The 20,189-nt window shown below is 45.6% G+C and overlaps 1 protein-coding gene across 1 annotated transcript in view; it reads left to right on the top strand.

Moving 5' to 3' along the window:
• The first annotated feature begins 2,518 nt into the window (after positions 1-2,518).
• The window catches only part of LOC128458467 (membrane-associated guanylate kinase, WW and PDZ domain-containing protein 3), a 135,724-nt gene continuing 118,053 nt past the window's right edge, over positions 2,519-20,189 (top strand). Inside the window, exon 1 of the mRNA XM_053443309.1 lies at positions 2,519-3,291. Coding sequence (XP_053299284.1) covers positions 2,985-3,291 — 307 coding nt within the window. The 5' untranslated portion in view covers positions 2,519-2,984. The remainder of the gene's footprint in view (positions 3,292-20,189) is intronic.

Here is a 20,189-nt window from a genome sequence, read left to right as displayed (position 1 = left end):
CTGAAGATCAAGTAGAGGGTAGTGGATACCGAGCAGGTGCAGGGAGGAGCTGACCACCAGATGAGGGGGAAATATCCATCTATACAGCACTTCTTCTCTCAGACGTCATTCACACACTGGGGCAAATTGGGGGTTCAGTATCCGGCCCGTGGACACTTCAACGTGTGGATTGGAGGATCAAACCAACAACCTTCTGGCTAGTGGACAGCTCGCTCCACCTCCTGAACCACAGCCGACCCCAGGAATCATTAATGGATTTAACCCTGATCTAGAACGGCACACACCTCCACCTTGTGTAAAACCCAGCGTCACTTTAAATTCACTCAAGCTGCACCACCGACAATCCCCTGAATATATAGTCCCCTAAATGTGCCTGATCTTTTTTCATCAAAGGGTCCATGAATTATTCTCTGAGAAATCAGTGAAAATGTCAAAGCACGCTCTGTCTCACTATGTCAAAGTGAGTGGGGGGGAAATTCCTGGATTCGCCCTCTGATCAGAATCTGCACAAAAATGTAATGGATTCTTTGTAACCCACATCCTTCCACCTAGTTCACTGGGATCTGTCCAGAGTTCTTTATGTAATGTTGCTGACAAACAAACATACAAACAAACAGACAGCAGGGGTGAAAGCAATAATATTCTCGAAGCATGAATACATTTGTAAATATTTCACTTTGACTTTAAGCTTCATTTCAGGTGTAAGACAATCAGTGGCCTGGTTCATCCACAGAATAAGTCATTATTAAAAATGACTGTGGCAATAAAGTTTTAACTTAAAGGGGAAATATTGTCTTAATGAAATGTCTGTAACATATCTTGGTCCAAATACGATAAGGATCATTTAAAACAGCACCTTTTTACCCTGTCTAAAACAGCCCTCCTCAGATTGACCTGTTTTGAGTATTATTTTCATAGTATGTCCCCTCTAAGTGTCTCTTCAAGATAAATCATGAAAAATTCAGAAAGGGGATAAAAAAAAAAACTGTTCTTTGAGTTATCATAAACGTTACAGACTTTAAATATGGAGAGTGTGCATTCCACTTTTAAAACTAAGAGCACAGGCTGAAGAGCTGTATTATTATTAATTATTATTAAGTATTGGTCTTCATTGGTTAATTTAAAAGAAACTCATTCAGCACTTTGCAGGATTTAACCCTTTCTCCAGAGACGCTGCCCTGATGATGTCTGAGCTGATGTTTCCTCTAGTTGACGTTACTCAGTCAACACATCTTATAAATCATAATCAATTTTACAACCTGGACAGTACATATTGTTTTTATTGGCTCTCTTGTAAAACGTGAGCTTTAGTGTTGATCTTCAAATGCCTAAAACCTGTCGGGCTGCATTAAACAGATTCATGTGAATATTCTATTTCCTCTCGTGTCGAAATAAAGACCAGACACGTGACAACATTAGTCAACGTGGCCCAAATGATTCGAATCCACCAAACTGAACCGGGGAGGTTTTGTTTGGCTAAGTGGAGCTGTGTGTTATTAATAACACACTGTGAGAGAGGATGAGTTATCCCTGGAGATACAGTGACATTTACCAAATTAAATTAACTTTCACTTCGGGTTTCCATCATCATCATCATTTCTATTAAGTTTCAGTAACGAATATAAACAACAGAAAACAGAGGATCTGTTCCGTCTCAGGCAGTTTCACACCTGTGCACGTTATGTATGAGCTCTCAGGAGCGGAGAGGTGTGAGCGCGGGGGGAAAAGGTCAGATCTCCAGCTGCACACCCGCTCATGCATGGTCACTGCACTCGTGCACAGGAAGAAAGGAAACGGCGTGAAACTGGAAAACAAAGCTGTTTTTATATAGAGTGATAAATGACGATTAAATCAATTAAACTCGTGTTTAATCATGCATGGGTTGATGCAGTGGAGCATAACGAAGGTAAAAGACCTGAGGGAGAATGGTGTGGAGTGCTCTGCTATCTTCAGTAGGTGGCGCTGTGGAGGCATCACCTGGAAACCTCCCTCCCCCAAGATTAATACTGACATCACAAATTAAGAGTCTTAATTAGGTGTAATTTGTTGTGCACGCTTAATATAAGAATTACATGCTCCGGGTGGTTTTAGTTACACTCACATGTTGCTCTGGTTCCGTGTCACGTGCAGGAGTAGATCTGTAAATAGCAGGTAAACATTTATATTGTTTTTTTCACGCAGGAGCTGAGATGAGAATACGTCACAGTGGATATCAGGTGTATGACTCGGTACGGTTGCGTTTTATGTTCATATCTAGTACCACAGCTCACCGGAGGATGGAGCTCGCACGAGGCGGCTGGAGGACGCTGCTGCGCCGCCGCTGTCACTGTGCGTAAAGGGGGCGTTCCGGAGCCGGGGCACGTCTCCGTTGGCGGTACCAGGTGTGTTCAAACCTGTGGCAGCCGGACGGCCGCGGACCTTCCCTCCGCTCAGTCATCGCCTCATCACGGGCTGGAGCTCAGCTGCACGAGCCGCCTCCCGGTGAACGCTCGCCGCTTCCGCCGCCGCCGCCGCCCACAGGTATGAGGGGATTTCTCGTTGACGCACCACATTTCGACGACGGACAGCTCTCAGTCTAGCGCACACTCGTGTTTACATCCCGGGTTTTGGCTACCGGGCGACGGGAGACGGAAGCCAGACGCACGGATATGGTTCCAGCGCACGGAGCCTGTGATTGTTGGTCCATTTTCTAAACCCACCGCGGTGTGTTGCTTTACGCACGGGGAGCGCGTGGAATTACTGCAGCCGCGGCGACCGTGCGCGCACCGGAGCACAAGCCCGTGGGATGACAGACCTCGGCGGCGTGTGGACGAGTGAGAAGCAGCCTCGTTAACGCCAGGACGATGAGATCCCCGGCAGGTCGGGAGGGAAACACCGGAGGGTTTATCAGGCCGCGTCACCCCGCGCTCGTCTAACCACAGCTCACGGAGGCGACTGTTCCCACTGAGATCGTTCGTTTGTTGAGCAACCGAAAGGGAGGAACCATGTCCCGGACACTGAAGAAGAAGAAACACTGGTCCGGTAAAGTGGTGGAGTGCGCGGTGTCATGGGGGAACCTCGGAGACTTCGGCTCCGTGGTGGAGGTTCTCGGGGGCGCGGAGATGGGACAGTTCCCGCACCTGGGCCAGATGAAGCTGGACGTGCTGGTGTGCCACGTCGGGAAGCTGCCGTACTACGGGGACGTGCTGCTGGAGGTGAACGGGACGCCCGTCAGTGGACTTACAAACCGCGACACCCTGGCTGTCATCCGCCACTTTCGAGAGCCGATTCGCCTGAAGACCGTCAAACCAGGTGCGTCCCCCCCCCCCCACCCCCTGCTGTGCGTCCCTGTTCCCAACGCTGCCGTTACTGGTGTTACTGGTGTTTCTGTGACACCCGAGCTGTGTTTGTCAGATGAGGGTTTTGATATGTGGCATCCTGGCAACACAAAAACCCTCAGGATTGTACACACACACACACATTAGTGCAGGGAACAGTTCCCATCTCTGACTCCAAGTCTCTGATCACAAGACAAATTAAGTTAAATGTGCCAAAAATCATGATAATTTGTAGTAAACATAGATTCTTCATTTCCTTATATAACTTGCTTTAGTGTTATGTTTTCCTGTGAGGTGCATGTTGATTAAATCATTGCCAAAAAGTGAGTCTAGGTGTCCTGGCACTGTGTCCTCCACCTAAAGGACGCCCAAGACCCCCACAGCCACGCTCCAACTGTCCCACAACAACTAATTGCCCACCGCTTTTTTTTTTTATACATGGGGATCAAATAGTGATAATGGTAATAATGGCATGTAGCCCAGTAGGAGCCTTCTAGGCTAAGTGCACTTACATGCATAGAAATAAGGCCTAATTACATCCTCCATTATTCAGGCTTCTCTTGCTGCCCATTGGCCACAGCCTGCGAGAGTGGTTTCTCTGTGTTGCATCCCGTTGTCCCATCATTCCCCATCCAGCTCTCAAGAGGATGCCGGCTGCAACTTCCAGACACTGATAATGAGGTCTAATAGCTGTAATGGCTCGGTGATGCTGCTGCCTGGGCTGCACCGAGGGCTTTAGTGGCACTGGAGTGAAAGTTGTGTGTGTGTTTATGAGCTTTGGAGATGATTATGCTCTCTTGCCTTTTGTATGCCGGAGCAGGAATCTCTGAACAACAACTGAGACTGTTCAAAAGGTTACATCATCAGGAGCAGCAGCTGAGTCCTATAGGACCGCAGGCCAGGATCCCTGAAGATCAGCTGTGTTTGTGCACACGCTTACTTAGAGTGTGTGTGGATGTGTGTGTGTGGCCATTCCTACTAGTTTACCTCTAATCAATATTTTATCGATTTCTTTTTCTTTCTTTTATCAACAAACAAAAAAAAGATTGGCCCCCTGAGTCCAGTGCCAATCAGGGTCCAAACACGTTAAGGTGTGTGTGTGTGTGTGTGTTTCATGCCTTTACACACCCCCGGAGCTCCTAACACCACGCTCTCTGCCCCACTAACCAAGGATGATTAATAAAGGGCAGGGGGAGAGAGGGAGGGATGGAGGGAGGGATGGAGGGAGAGAGGCAGAGGGAGACAGAGAGATGCATGGGGAGAAAGAAACATCAGCCCTGACTCTGGCTCCAGGCTGGACTCCCACGCGATGCTGTTGTGTTTGTGCTCTTTAAAGCTCACAGGGAGATAATAGGTGGCAGATTCCTCAGCACCCTTCTCCTTCTTTTCTCCGCTGTCACTCTCAGCAGTCTGGCTCCAACGTCCATGAGCTGCTCTGTCAGTCGGATGAAAGGTTGCACCAGCGTGGATCAGCTCTTTAATGTTGTGTGTGTGTGTGTGTGTGTGTGTGTGTGTGTGTGTGTGTGTGTGTGTGTGTGTGTGTGTGTGTGTGTGTGTGTGTGTGTGTGTGTGTGTGTGTGTGTGTGTGTGTGTGTGTGTGTGTGTGTGTGTGTGTGTGCAGGGAGGCCTCACGAAGCCGCCCTCCCTCTGGCCTCAGCGTACAGATGGGGTTGTTGTATTGTGTGATTACGTGTCCTGCTCGGGTGCACATCTGCGACGTGTGTGTATACATTCCTGTGTGGTTGCCTCATCTTTAATTCACACCTCTTGCATAATTGAGTTAGTGAGTGGATTTTCGCAGTGGGCCAAGGGGATCAGCTGTTACCAGGAAGAAGCCCGCGATGACGTGACGGCGGGCGGGCGGGCGGGCAGCCTTAGAGGACGTTACACACTCTCTCTCTCTCTCTCTCTCTCTCTCTCTCTCTCTCTCTCTCTCTCTCTCTCTCTCTCTCTCTCTCTCTCTCTCTGTCTTCCAGATGTTTCCTCCCCTGTTCCCCCTCCCAAGATCCTCTCGTGCCCGGCCTGTCTTGCCCTCCGGATCTGGTGCCACGCTGCTGCTGCTGCTGCTGACTGTTGGGGGGCGGAGCTTTTTTGGGGGGGGGGGAGCAGAGCGTGCACGGATGCAAAATGCAGAGATGGGGATTCAAGGGGAGGATGGAGAGGGAGACAGGATGTGAGATTGCATGGGTCTATGGAGACTATTATCTATCTCAGTCATTGATCGCAAATGGAACGTGAGCTGAACGAGTTGCACACGGAGCTACACACACACACTTCTCCATAGTTTCATCATGTATTGTCGATGGGGTTGCCAAGACGCCTCTCTCTCTCACATGCGTGCTCACATCCAGACGCTCTCTCCCTCTGCTTTGAAAGGAAGTTCACATTAAGCCTCACAATGTGCGGTTGAGGTGGATGAGCCCACGGTATCTTTGATTGAGCCCTGGAGAAGCCTCTATTTACAGCTCAGTGCTCGGAGCTGGAGTTTATTTTCTGCTGGTTTCCCCGGCTAAGGATCAGAAGAGACGTGTGTTGAGACGCCTGATGAATGGCATCGCAGAATTCCCTCTCCTGCACAGCTACTTTCCACTGTGCCTCCATTATGCAGCAGAATAATGAAGTTCTGCTCGCTTCATGTGTTGCAGCGCGATCACAACACACGTACAACCTGTAGCCTTTTATCTGCGGCTGAATGGATGAGGACTCTGACATGGAATGAATAATTTCACACTGGACTCTGTGTTGTGATGTTTTTACTTGACTGATATTAGCTTCAGTGAATGTGATGCACAACGGACGCACACAGCTTCTGCAGCGATTTGTGTCTTCTGCTAGTCATCCTAGATCTCTGTATCTGGAGAACCTCTCATCTCATCAGGTTCTCACTCTGCATGGGTAACGTTAAGGGCCTGAAGAAGGACAGGATCCATTTTGGTGCGATGTAATATTTACTATATTAATAACATTTGAAGAAACGGGCGACCAGTGCTCTGTAATAGCAGCGTCTGGGAACTATCAATGCAAAAGATGATCGCGTTAATGACAACGACAACTGATTCTGCAGTTCTGTGCCAATGTCTGAGTCGAGAGAAGCAGTTTGAGTTTTTGTAAAATCACAAACATGATAATTAAAGTTATGAAGTCAAACAGTTGTCAGCAGATTTTAGTTGTGTTTAAATACAAATGATATTTAACTGTAACACTGAGAATCCATTGGGAAACTAATTTTTCTATTTAATCTTTACTGATCTTAATGGTTGTTAATCGTTGGTGTGAAAACTCATTATCTGCAGATTGTTTCTTTAAGCTGCTGAGTTTAATTTAGTTCATAATCACCTTTTGAGTTTAGAGGGTGAATATGAGTTTGAGCTGCACTGAATTCTGCCGTCGATAGAGATTCGTTGCCTCCTCACTTTCAGAGTCACATCCGGATTTACCTGCTTCCACTCACTCACCCTCACATTTCCATTACCTGCTGATCAGGCCAATCACGAAGAATAGATAGTGACATGAGCCCCTAAGCCCCTGTATCAAACTGCAATAGCGAGTGTGGGTTAATCACGTTAATGCACCTCTCATATCAGGAAGTGCCTCTCACTGGAATCATCCACTCGACGGGCGACGCTTTGTCACTGCAGAGATTTGCAGTCGGCTGCTAAAAGAAGAAGAAGAAGAAGAAGAAGAAGAAGAAGAAGAAGAAGAAGAAGAAGAAGGGGATTGAGAGAGAGAATCCAGCAGCCCCGAGAGGCCGGTCAAATACCCCGAGAGGACATCAGTTCCTCTCGCCTCGGAGAAGCTTCTGACAATCTGCTGAGTGGAGGAGGAGAGTCGGACAATCCCAACTCAGCAAACCACAGCTGAACTCAGCTGAGCTCGGTCTTATATCTCCTTTTAAAAATTAGCAGGTGTACACAGTTTATATATAGAGGTGATTGAGTCCCTTCCCATTGCCTGGAAAGGAGCTGGCCTTTCTGCAAAGCTCTCACGCCTCACCGTCTTTCAAAAAACATTAAGTAGGCAAATGTTCATGGTTATTTACGTGCCAACACCCGACAGGCTGACTCGTGCCAAATCGTTGCACTGACAAGGATCAGCGTCAATGATCAGGCTGCCAAAACAATGAGGAAGAAATTAACGTGTTCACCCAGGTGTCATGTTTCCATCACTGCCGATTTAAAAACAGGCGATTTCTGCAGAGTCACTTAGAATGAACTGAGATCGTGTCAATTACCTTTTCAGGCAAAAGACGGATATAAGTTTTTCTTGAATTCCGATTGTCGTTTATGTTTTTTTTTGTGCTTCTTCTTCATCACGACCCAAATGATCTGCTGTCGGATCAGTGACTGTTTGGTGCTAACGCGGCTTCTTCTGCTCGTCTTTGAGGTTCTAACTGCTCTGTGGCTTAGTGTGCGTGTTCCTGTTTGTCGCCTGCAGCTGTTCGGAAGCTGCTTTCTAGGCCGGTCGTCTCTCGGAAGAAGAAAAATATTCTTTCTGTCACCGCGGCCAACTGGCGCAGATTAAAACGGGAACTTTAAAAAAGAAACATCTACTCTAGCTGGTGGTGAACTCTCCTTGGACTCATTCAAATTGTGAAAATGCAGGTAACGCAGAATGTAAAGCAGTAACTTGATGTACCTCTGTTGGACACTTATAGGAATTGTAAGAGTGATGTTGCATCCGCTGCTCTTCTGCCCCCGTGTTTAATGAAGCTCCCCAGCTCCTATGGAAGAGCTTAAAGTTTTATGCAGGTCTCAGCCCATTAACTGCAGATATGTCCTGTCTAAATGGCTGCTGACCATTTTCTAAAGCACGACCTAGTGTTTGAGCAGACATGTGTTTTTTTAGTCTCTCCTACCTTCCAGGGTTCCACTGTCCTCAGTTCATTTCACTACAAAATGAGAACCGCTCAGCAGAAACTCTCATTTAGGGTGATCCATCAGATAGGGACACCGTTCCTGCTTTTCTTATTGAGGAGGTTATCATCGTGTGGTCCTGCTGTTTCCCACTAACAGCTTCACCTCCTCCACACAACGACAATACAGCTTTAACAAGGACGAGACCAGACACCATCTCCGCAGGCTGATTTTCTCATTCTGCTGTTCTGGAATGACCGTGGACCTGGAAACCACAAATTCAAAAAGTCTGAGAAAGTACTGAAGTTTAATATTTGCAGATATGTGCTTAAAAGCTGGACAAAACAACTGGATGAGTTTGTGGAGTTGCTTTGGAGGCGGAGATGAAAAGATTAACTAAGTCGTCTCTTCATCCTGTGGGAGACGTGATCGTGTGCAGCAGAAGTTTATCTTAATCCGTCTGATAAACATTGAGACGTTTCAAAAGGACAAATGTGATCCTCATTGTTTCTCTAGAATCAGTGGATCCCCAGTGTTTACATGATTCCCCCTAACGAAGGCACCGTGGATGTCTGTAAGGACGTTTTTGTCCATCACACACGTCAGTTGAGACGTTTCATCATGAACCAACGCTGGTGACTGACAGTTATTTCCACCCAGAGAGCCAGGCACTAAAATATAGTAAGTGCTTTATCCATTTTTATATCTAATAGCTTCAGATAACATCCATCCGTCCCTCTGAGGGTCAGCGGCGGCCTTGAGCGGCTCCAGGCTGCCGCTGGGCGAGAGGCTGGAGAGGTCGTTGGCGTATCACAGGGTCGACCAACAAAGATCCGTTAAATAACAATACAGGAGAGCCACTTGAACTTATCTAAGAGTGCCTCCTTTTTTTATATATATATATTAAAAAAGACAACAGAGCAATTAAAAAGCCATCGGCAGCCTGACTCAGTTAAAAACCATTCTACAGCTGGTTTCCTGTCGTCCCCCAGTGACGACGTGAGTGATTAAAACCAAGGAGCAGTTTCAGTTCCTGCAGCACATGCAAACTAAATCACAGAGTAAAAATAGAAACAAAACAAACTGGGAGAAATGCGGTTGACCTAGTTCAGGCGATGTGGTTTGTGGAGAGTTTTTTCCAAAACACGACTCGATTAGCAAAACGTGAAGGACGGGTCAACTGTTCATTAATATCCAGTGGCAAAATCCATTGAAAGGATCTTGACAGGTCTTGATGGAGAAGCACTCAAGCTCCTCTAATCGTTCTTTGAGGTATGAGGGAAAGAGAAGGATCGAACAGCTGCTTTACAGTGTGATCCCAGCAGCCCATGATTTGAGGTCGTGACCCTTGACCCTCACCGGTGCGTCACCACGTCGGGTTTTGTTCTCGCTCCAAACCAGGAAGTCAAACTCCAGATGCATGACGCGGCGCCGGAGTGCGACAATTAGCAGGAGTGTTGTTCCATCAGTGAATATTCTCAACCTTCTAACCTCACCTCATTAACGTCTCACTGACTCACATCGCTGCCTCCTTCCTCCCCCGCCCCCCCCCCCCCGCTCTCTACGGGGACGACACATCCGCTGCTCTGCCAATGATGTTTATTAGAGCGAGTTTGATCTTCTATTAAAAATGCAATCTTTATAATGGCTGTTGTGATTTAGAAAGGCTTCATGGTGAAGCCTCATGTCCCTTGAAGATGAGTTTGAATGTGCCATGAGGAGTGTGTGCAGTGTTGTGTATGATTATTTACATTTTAAAGGGTTTTTTTTCACATGGAAAAGTCTGAACCAAGTGGATTGTGGGTAGTTTTGGTTTCACGTTGTAATTTTCTAAAGACTCTTGTATGACACATGTATGTTATTAAAGCCCATGTGGACTGCGTGTGCTAGACAGGGCCGTGTCTGACGTCGGCGTGTTGTCACCTCCACTGGAACCGTTCTTCAATACAGTAAAATGAAAGAACCAGTTCACTTCATTAACCTAATTGCCACTGTAATATTCTCATCATATTCCTCCCAGTTAAATGAACATCCTGGTTGTTCACACGTTATGTTGCCGGAGGTGAAGACGCCGATGAGTCGCTTCTTCTTCTCCTCCTGCTTCGGACTGAGATCACCTCTTCCACACCTGGTATGCTGGTTTGGACTAAACTCTAAAATCTGAAAAGTCCAGACCCAACAATTCAGCTGTAAACTGAAATATATTAAAAGAAACAGAAACTCATGGCAAATATCATCTCTATCATCAAGTCATTTCACATTTCTCAGTATCGGCCTTGAGATGCCCTCAAACCTGCAGCTGCAGTCTGAGCGTCTGTAGTCGGTTTTCTCTTTCTTTTAATTTTGGTCTTTTACATCCACTCCACACTTTTTGTTTGTGTTTGTCCGTTTTGCTGTGTCACTCCACAAAGCGTTTTGCTGATGTACAGCTTGTTTATCCTCTGTGACTCTCATCAAGCATCACCCATATGTGCTGGAGGCAGCTGTCAGGCTCCCAGGGAAGAGCTGCTGTCTTACCTCACACACACACACACACACACACACACACACACACACACACACACACACACACACACACACACACACACACACACACACACACACACACACACACACACTATAACTTCATTTCAAATCCTGACCTAGAATCATACTGTTCTTTCTAAAGACCTGCCTGACGGCTGAATATCTAAAAATAAGAAATTCCATAAACTCCCAGGAAATGTGGGGTTCAGATAAAGGGAGGACATTGATTAATTTCTGGCGGCTCAGGGATTTCCATCTCAACACAATTAATGAATGTGGATAAATCAATTTAAATTAAAGTGAATTGTACAGTGATATTGGACGTTTCCCGAACTGGACTTTAATTTCCCATGCAGGTGGAGTTGTTTTGAAAATTGGCAGTAAGCTTGAGATAATTCTTTTTTCCCATGTTAATTGAATTCTTTTCCTTTTTATAAGAGAAACTATAGAAAATTAACAGCAATTAAGAGGACGCAACTATTTAGATGAAATGGTCGCCACAAGAAAAAAGAGAATAAGTAGACGTGCAATGAGAAAAACAAGAAAGTGTTTGGAGTCCAAAAACAAACAGAAAAACCAGTAACTGTTTCTGATACGTTTCAATCTCAATACAGACTCCTCATCATTCACCAGCCAGGAGCATCAAGTATAAATGTATCCAGAGTCTTCCTCATTAACCAGCAAGTCACACACATCACTCTTCCTCACTTTGTCTGAAAATGTTCCCCACAGCTTTTAAAAAAGATCTTTGTCTACGATTAAAAGCAAATATTTGATATTTTAATCCATCGCTGAATACTTAGTTTATTCTTCTCTGCTAACAAACCATGAATGAATCCAACAAGTTGATCACCGTCCCCAGTTTTTTCTTCCTGTGCAACACTGCACCAGTTCCTCTGTGGTGCAGAGCCGAGCTGCCACATCCCATAGTGTTCTAATTGAGGCCCCGCTCTTCTTCTTCTGCCCCCGCAGTGTGTTCGTGAGGATGGAAGATGGGCGGAGGTGAAATGCAACTGCAAAAGAAATTTGCGTAAAGTTGCTCCCAACCCAAGTCTTCAATAATTCATGTGTACGAGAGGCGAATACTCTGCATCGTGTGTGTCTGTGTGTGTGTGTGTGTGTGTGTGTGAGTGAATGCTGCCATTTGAGTGGAGCGTTGAGCAATCATAAAAATAAAACGCACAACTCCCAGTCTCAGGCTCTCTATCATTATTCCCACTTACATCAAATTGGCGCAGCTCTTGTCGCACACTCCAGCAGCACCTGCCCTGATCACAATGTAAACAGCAAACGCTTGACAGGATGCTTTAGAGTTGGAGTCGAACATTTCGCCCCCCGATGACGAGAGTGGTTGATAATAGCCCGTGAGCTGGATGTGAAACGTATGGAAGGGTTTCATGTTCCATGTTCGAACATCTGGCAGAGGTTCTCGCTCCTCTCAGCTTTATCACAAACAACCACTGGAGGAAATGATATAGAGATTTGTTTGGAGGTGAGGATTTTAGATTTAATGATACTCCATATTAATTTCGATTTGTAATACATGAGAAAACGGGTGATGAAACTCTAGTTGTGTCCACTTCTTTATCTTCATCTGAAGGAGATCAGATTCATTATGTGAATACAGAAGAAAAAGAGACATTGCAGAGCCTCTGTCACAGAGCGAGGGAGAAGTGGAAGTAGAATTGTAAACATTTCGGTCTCGGCAACAAAACACATTTTTTGGTTGTCACTGCGAGGTGTCCAGTCACGACTCTGGGAATGTTACGCAGATCAAATCTGACAGGGGTGGTCACAGGTCACAGTGTGTGTGTGTGTGTGTGTGTGTATGTGTGTGTATGCGCACACCAGTACCAGTAACAAAATAAGATCATCTCCACCCCATGAAATAATGGGAAGCTGCATCTTCTACATGATATATAAATACCTCTCTAATTGTATTTTGTATAGTAATATAGTCGTGAAGCAGACAACAGCATGTGGGTGTTTACAGCAAGTGCAGTTTCCCCTGTGGTTTATAAATATTTGAATTCAGTTTTCATGAAACCTCTCGAGGAAGACGTGGGATTTGTGACGTGTATGAATAAAACGTGACGTGACCTTATCGTTTGGACGGGTCTGATGGATTTTCATCTCCTCCTTCAGTTCCTGCTGCAGATAAAGATCCTGTCGTCCTTAACGCCCGTTATAATGACTCATTATAATCCCGACCCTCTAAACACGTATTTATTATTCATTATTATTTCCATTTTTTTTTCTCACACACTCCAACAACGGACGCTAATTTGAAATAGGTGGTGGGGTTTGCTTCCGACTGAACAGATGAGGAGTATAATGGATATGGAAGGGGGTTGTCTTCGCTGTGACCTGCATCCTATTTGCCCTCATTACCCAGAGTTCCTTGTGCCTGCTGTGTGGAGAATTCAGATTTCCTCTGCTCCTGCCTCCTCATCACCATATCTAGATATGCTCCGATGGGATTTTTCCCTTCTCGATACCGATGGCGACACCTGGACTTTGCGTTTCGGATGAAAACCGAGTTCAGATCTGACACCAGCACATTTATAAAAATAAACTCATATAACATGTTTAACAGCTGTATGCCACTAACCCCGTGTGGGGATGTTAGCTATCGTTGTTGTTATTATCATCTAGTTTGTCATGAATTAAAAAGAAATGGAATAAATAACAACTACTTCCTGTAAATATCTGTTTAAGTGAAACCACAGTTTATTAGAATCAAAGATCTTTCAGGTTGTGCCCCCCCTAGAAACCGAAGTCTTGCATTTGGAGCAGGTTCCTGTTTTACTTGACTTCCCAGCATGAGTGCTTCCTTTTTAAAGTAGCTCTGTTTAACGCTAGTATCTTGCTGTTAACCTTTTAAAGACGTAGTATCTCTAGGCTTCATAGATTTGTGTACTCGCCAATGCCCAACCCGGTATCTTTTTATTCATTTATTCCTTCCTTATTCTAATCCATTATTCATCAGTCTATAGTAGATGTACTTGTGTTGCAGCCCCCGTACCTGGAAGTATCATAAAAACAGAGTTAGTCGAATCGTTTTTTATCCTTTTGGAACTCACATAAAACTCTGAATAACTTCAGAACAGAACAGGAGCTCAGAAATCCTCAAAAGCTGATGGATATGTGAGAAAAAGTACAATTTGAAAATACAGTTATTTATGCCTGTAGAGTGATTTTCTTTTCTCGGTTCCTCCTGCCTTGCTCCTCAGTGCATCAGTTCCCTCCTGTACATGTAAAACTGGACTAGGGGGTAAAAGGCGTGACGGCCTCTTTGGTTTGAGCTACGTCCAGATTGGAGGGGACGGCTGGTGAGGAGCTGCCGCTGCCATGTTTGTTTTACCGGAGGCGCAGCGGCCATACGGCGGCTGCCTGACCTGGCGCTGTCATGAAGGACGTTATCTTTATGCAACAGTGATTGTAACACGCCACCGCCCCTCCTCCTCTGCCCCCCCCCCCCCCCCTCCCCCTCGGCTGTGCTCGCCGATTGCACATTTGGCGAGAGTGTCACTCGTCGCCTTCCCGATTATCCAGATGTGCATTATCCTCCAACCTGGTGTTTATCACGGCAAGATAGGGGCTCGGGTCACCTCTACACAGCTCACAGGTAATGGGCCTTGACATCTGAATTAGCCCGCTCTTTCAAGGGGTGATTAGCGAGGCAGCTTAGGATTCTGGAGGGATGTTGATAGGCAGACATAAACGGGGCAGGGGCCGTCGGGCCGCTGGGCCGCTCTCTCTCTCGCTCTCTCTCTCTCTCTCTCTCTCTCTGGCTCACGATGGGAGGCTCGCCAGTCACAGGGCTCATCATGTGGCGGACACGCTGTGGTTTATGCAGACGGCGGAGGGTGGGATGGAGCGGGTGGCCGGTGCCATTATGTGTGTGCACAGGTGATTCAGCCACTTGGAGTATATCATGTTCATTAGCCGGTGCTGCAGCGTGAACGGCTAACCAAGCTGCCGCCCCCATAAACCTTACGAGGAGCCGAGGGTTCAGATTTTACACCGAATTTCTTCTTCTCTCCGTGTCCCAGCGTCTTGGCCATTTGACCGGCCCCCCCGCTGTCATACCCCCGTCCCCTCCACAGCTCTTTTATTATTCCTGGGTTAGTGTGGTTGGCTGTGTGCTTGTGGCGGCAGGGGAACGGCCGGCTTTGTAGAATCTTAATAGTGGTGAGCCGCTGCCAAGCTCTCCACTCGCCGCCTGCTGCAGGCGTGTGACTGAATGCCAATGAGACGTTAGGGCTGAGGTAGGATGGATCAGGCCGTCGAGCCCTTTACCAGGTGAGCAGCTCACGTCTGCTCCTGGAGAAGCTGACCAGCGAGAGGCGCTCGGTGTCTCAGGGTTATCTCCACGCTCAGGACGTGTCCTCTCCTCTGCTGCTCCGTCTGCCAGATCATCTCAGTGCTTGTGGTTTGACTTTGTGCCGCTTCCGTCTTATTACGTAATGTGCACTCTCCTCTTTGGGTCAGGTTAGATGATGTCATGCATGAATATTTATTTATTTTCCAGTGTCCTGCCAGTATCATAATAGTCGTTTTCTGTTGAAAATGCATAAATCTGATGTCTTCCTTTCAATAACTCTGTTTAAACTGCAGCTTTTAATCATGTAGCATATAAATTCTTGCAGCACAATACACACAGTGTACAACTGTAAAGGCAAAGGATGACAGGGATTTGTGTGTGTGTGTGTTTTTTTTCAGTCCTACATCTGCAGGTCATAGAAAACATGGGCAGTTAACAACAACACAGGACCTGTTAATAGAAAGCTGAAACATTTTCACCCTTATGTACACACACACACACACACACACACACACACACACACACACACACACACACACACACACATTAATCCTTGTCTCTCGCAGCGTGCACATGGTTCTCCACATGACGCAGATGCTGCACACAGTGCGATGGAGTGATGGGTGGATGCAGAAGCCCCAGTCACCCAGTCACTGCCTAATCTGATTACACACGGCTTCACACAGTCGGCCCGCCCGACGGAGGGAGGGCATCGGGGGGGAAGGGACAGATGGAAGAGCCGCGGTTGCTAACAGCTGTGGTTAACGCTGTTGTGTAATATACAGTTGTGGCGCCCGGAGGAGGAGAGCATGTGAGAGCAATGCATCCTAATGGTTATATAATCGCCTAGTTTCACAGTTCTGAGGAATAGAATTCATCCTAATTTAGAAATCGCTCGTGCATCTTGTTGTCCTGCAGCTCACAGAGGTTGTTGTGTGTCGTCACTTTTCTCTTATCACCTCAACATGGGGGTTATGGAGCCACGTCGCCTTTGATTTGCTCACACAGGAGAGCAAAGGCCAATAGCTGCTGTGATTCCTAATACTGACTTCCCTCACAGGGCGCTGATTGAAGTAGGAAGCACGAGACGTGTTTACATCAGTACCCGGCACAGCACACGTTTCACCACTGATTCATTACATCAGGAAGCCGAGTGGCTCACGCTCGTGCTCCTCTCTCACTGTTCATCACGGTTTTCAGCCTCGGCCGCCACCGCCGCCCAAACTGTGACTTCACAGCAGCAGCCGGAGCAGAGTGGAGGCAGCTGCTGCTGAAGGAGCGCTCGGATCAGCAGGGTTCCAACCATATACAGGCCGTGATGCCAGCACTCGGAAAACACACTGCATTTCCTGTCGCGTATTAGTTATTAATGTAACGCATGGTGAGGAAACAACCATCTCAACACACTGAAAAAACACATTCTAACAGTTCATATGTATATACTATAGGCTCCATGTAAAAATGGCCGACATGACTGCTCCCCAAAAGTGAATCCAAATGGTCTTGACTGCCACCTGCTGGCTGGCTGCAGTACAGCTCATGCACCCTGCCCCCTCCTTGTTAGTGGATGGGACACAGCACAAAAAGTCAAGACACACATAAAATGCATTTTTCTCAAAGTTGGTATTTTATTTAGTTCTACTCACTTGTGTAGGTTCAAGGGCTATTTTCTAGTTTGGTTTTATATTTATTATTTGATGCCTGAAACAACAAGATTGACAGCTGAGGCTCGTGATTGGTCGAGCATGTGTATCAGCTGGACCTTGACTCTGCAGCCTCACACCTCGATCACTACTGCACAGAGTCGGGCTCCAGATGACGTCACTATGGGGGCATCTATATTCTGGATCTTTCAGCTTAGTGGAGACATGTCATCCATCTTTATATACAGTCCATTGTATATACATTTAAGTTGATAATAACTGTAACTCACCTGACACCTGAAACACTGCTCCAGTATCTGCAGCACATGTCCAACGTGCCTCTAACCAGAAGGTTGGTGGTTCCATCCCAGTCTTCTCTCATAGAAAAAGTGCTGCACGTATTGTAGATGCACTGTACGAACGTGTGAATGGAAATAAAACTGCAGTGTAAAGCTCTTTGATTGTCCATCAAGACTCATACCTCCTCTCTCCTGCACCGTTCACTTACACCTGCTGCGACCGCTGCTCATGTTGTCCACCTTCACACCAGAGGCCTGATTCTCCCGTCCCGCTGTCGGCAGCTCGGAGCGGCAGCGTCTCTCCACAAAAGGGTTTCTTGAGATCGGGGATGCAGGGAAATCACTAGCACAACAATATCTGCCTTTCTAATATTGCATAATGTGAGTGGATGTCTGGGCTTTGTTCAGTCACTGTTTTTGTGTTGTGTCGGTACATTATCGTTTCGTGGCTGTTTTCTTGCTCCCTCGCAGATCTCGTGGGCGATGTCGCTGCTGTCTTCTGATTCCTGGTGTTTTGCTGATGTGCAATTCATTTGCATTGATAGTAATAGTGGATTTATTTATTTTGGTGTCTTAGCTTCCTTTTCTTTTGTTACTTGCCATGTGAATTGTGCTAATTATAACGTATTATTGAGATGCTGCTTTTCTTTTATACATGCTTATTATTATGAGTGATTTGTTTTAAGGTGCACATTTTGTCTTCCCAGCTTGTTGTTATGTTTTTTTTTAAGGGGGGGGCATTATACTATTTCAACCTCTCCAGCAACAGAACTAAAAGAAAGAGTTTGTAAAACAGTAGTTTAATAAAACTGATTGATTATCTCCTAAATTTGCCTTTTGGGGGTTGAGGTCGTTTCCCTACAGTCTAGTTAACATGAAATGTAGAACTGATTCATGTTTCATGTATAAAGCAGTCAATGGTTTTTAGTCCTTATTTCCATAACAACATGTTGGCTGTGAGGAAAAGTGCATCAAATATAGGACAAACAAATATAACCAGTATAATACGAGCTGATGATGGAGAGTTAGAGACGAGCTACAGCTTCATCCTCTGATCCTGATCATCATGAGATGTGATCGTTCCGACCATGTCTGTCTTTGAGGATGATGAAAACTTCCCGGGTTGTAACATACCAGCTCAACTGGGAGCTCCCAGTTCACCTCTTGAAAATATTTTATGTCAAACTAAATTCGCAACTCTAGTTCTATTCCAAATACTTGTTTATTTATGAAAAAGTATATTTTTTAAATAAAGTTTTGGCCCTCAGAGCTAAATTTCATCATTTTTGCGATTGATTGCATAGTGTAGTGAAGAAGCCCTGAGGATAATTCGTAACATTCATCAGAAAGTTATCGCTGAAAGTTTTACACTGATCAAATTGATAATTTTCATCCAAATGAAGAATAATTTGATTGAAGAAAACCTCATTTATGTATAATTCAATCACATCCAACAGTTTGATCCGATTGAATATAACTTTGGAGATAATGCTGTGACCTTGTGAAAACACATCTTTGACCTTGTGAATGCAACATGTGACTCACACCTTGAAGGAGTTTCTTCAAATTTAGTCTCAACGTTCATTTCGACTCAAAGATGAACTGATTCGAATTTGGCGTTTGAAAGTCAAAGGTCAAGGTCACGAAGGGCACATGTTCTTGTAATTATAATGTACCAGCATCCATCTGCTACCAACATTAACTGGGAGTCTAGGATGACCTGATTTGATTTCAGTTGTCAAAGGTCACTGTGATGAGTCTGGAACGAAATGCTTTTAGACTGAAACTTCCCCGGTCGACGGAGGCAAACAACCACAGGGCATCAATTCTAGTTCCAAGTTAATCCGTGACATGAACGTGGGAGGTCCTCGGTGAGTTGATATGAAAGTGACCTTTTCTTACTACGTTTAAAAAAACATCAGCAACCGTGAATCCAGGGCCTCGGATCCCGAGCTGCACCTCTCTGACTGATTCAGACTCTTATTGTGAAGGAAGCTTTCCCATAGTAGTGTTTGACGTAAATAGCAGTGACTCAGCTTTTTTTGGTCCAGGGAGGATGACCGGGCCTCAGCGTGCACGGAACAATGATGAGTCAGGTATTTTACAATTTTGGCAAACTTTAAACAACAGCTGTCATCCAGAGGACTTGAGCAAAGCTGGGTTAACAAACCTACACAGTTTATTTGTGCCTTATAAAAACAGGGAACATTAAAGCAGGAAGCACAAAAGTTTGGTTCCGAAATAAAAAAAAAACTCCTCCATGAGTCTTTTGAAAAAGTTACGAAAAAACGTGGGCGCATTAGAAGAGAGACAGTCATCAATTAAAATCCGGTTTGACACCAGTCTGCCGCCGCCGCTTCCCTTTAGCGAGCTTACACTATGTGGAGGCTTTGAAAATCCACCGCAATACAAATTCCGTGTTTCATGTGAACTTTCAAACAAAGAATGGAGATCATAAAGATGCAGCTGCACTAAATATAAAAACGTCGGCTGCGCATTGGAGCCGCAGCTCTGAATTAGAACATGTCCGGGTGCTGATAGATGCAGGTGCTGCTGACAGGCTTTTATCCCGCGCCCGAGCTGCAGAGTGGTCAATAGGATTTAACAATAAGATAAAAAACCACTCTCCTCTCTGCAAACTTCTCCTCCATTGTTCAAGGACCTGCTGTTTTAATGCACTCTGGTCCGTGTCTGGGATTTCACGCTCGGTGCCTGTGATGTGTTCACAAATTGTGGTTTCATCTTTGAAATTTAGATGCTTATCTGTTCTTCTCGCTGTCTCTCTTCCGTTCTCTCGGTCTGACGCGTTGTCGTCTCCTGAAGTCGAGGCTTGTTCTAAGTGTGGCAGACAGAGAGGAGTTCATCCGTCTCACACAACCACTGTGTTTGTTTCAGATCTGAACTTACATTTGAAGTCCTATTGAAACAGCAGCAGCCTGAATGTTGGTTTACGTGGTTGAAATGAATAATTATTTCCCCCAATGATAATGTTCTAGATCATTTTCTCTATAAACCGAATAACTGGAGTGATTCTCAGTAGTTAATCTCTTTGAATGCAGTCAAGCTGAACCATATTAAACCCACTCATACATAATCAGTCCTTTAAATATTACTTTTTTTTTTCCATTAAGATCCTTGAATTATTACCTGCAAATCTGTGAAAATGTCAAACTTCACAATGTTCAAATAAAGTGATAAAAGAAATTCCGGATCTGAACCAAAGT

This window comes from Pleuronectes platessa, chromosome 2 (genome assembly GCF_947347685.1).
Source record: "Pleuronectes platessa chromosome 2, fPlePla1.1, whole genome shotgun sequence".
Taxonomy (NCBI): domain Eukaryota; kingdom Metazoa; phylum Chordata; class Actinopteri; order Pleuronectiformes; family Pleuronectidae; genus Pleuronectes; species Pleuronectes platessa.
This window is presented reverse-complemented; position numbering and strand designations above follow the sequence as displayed.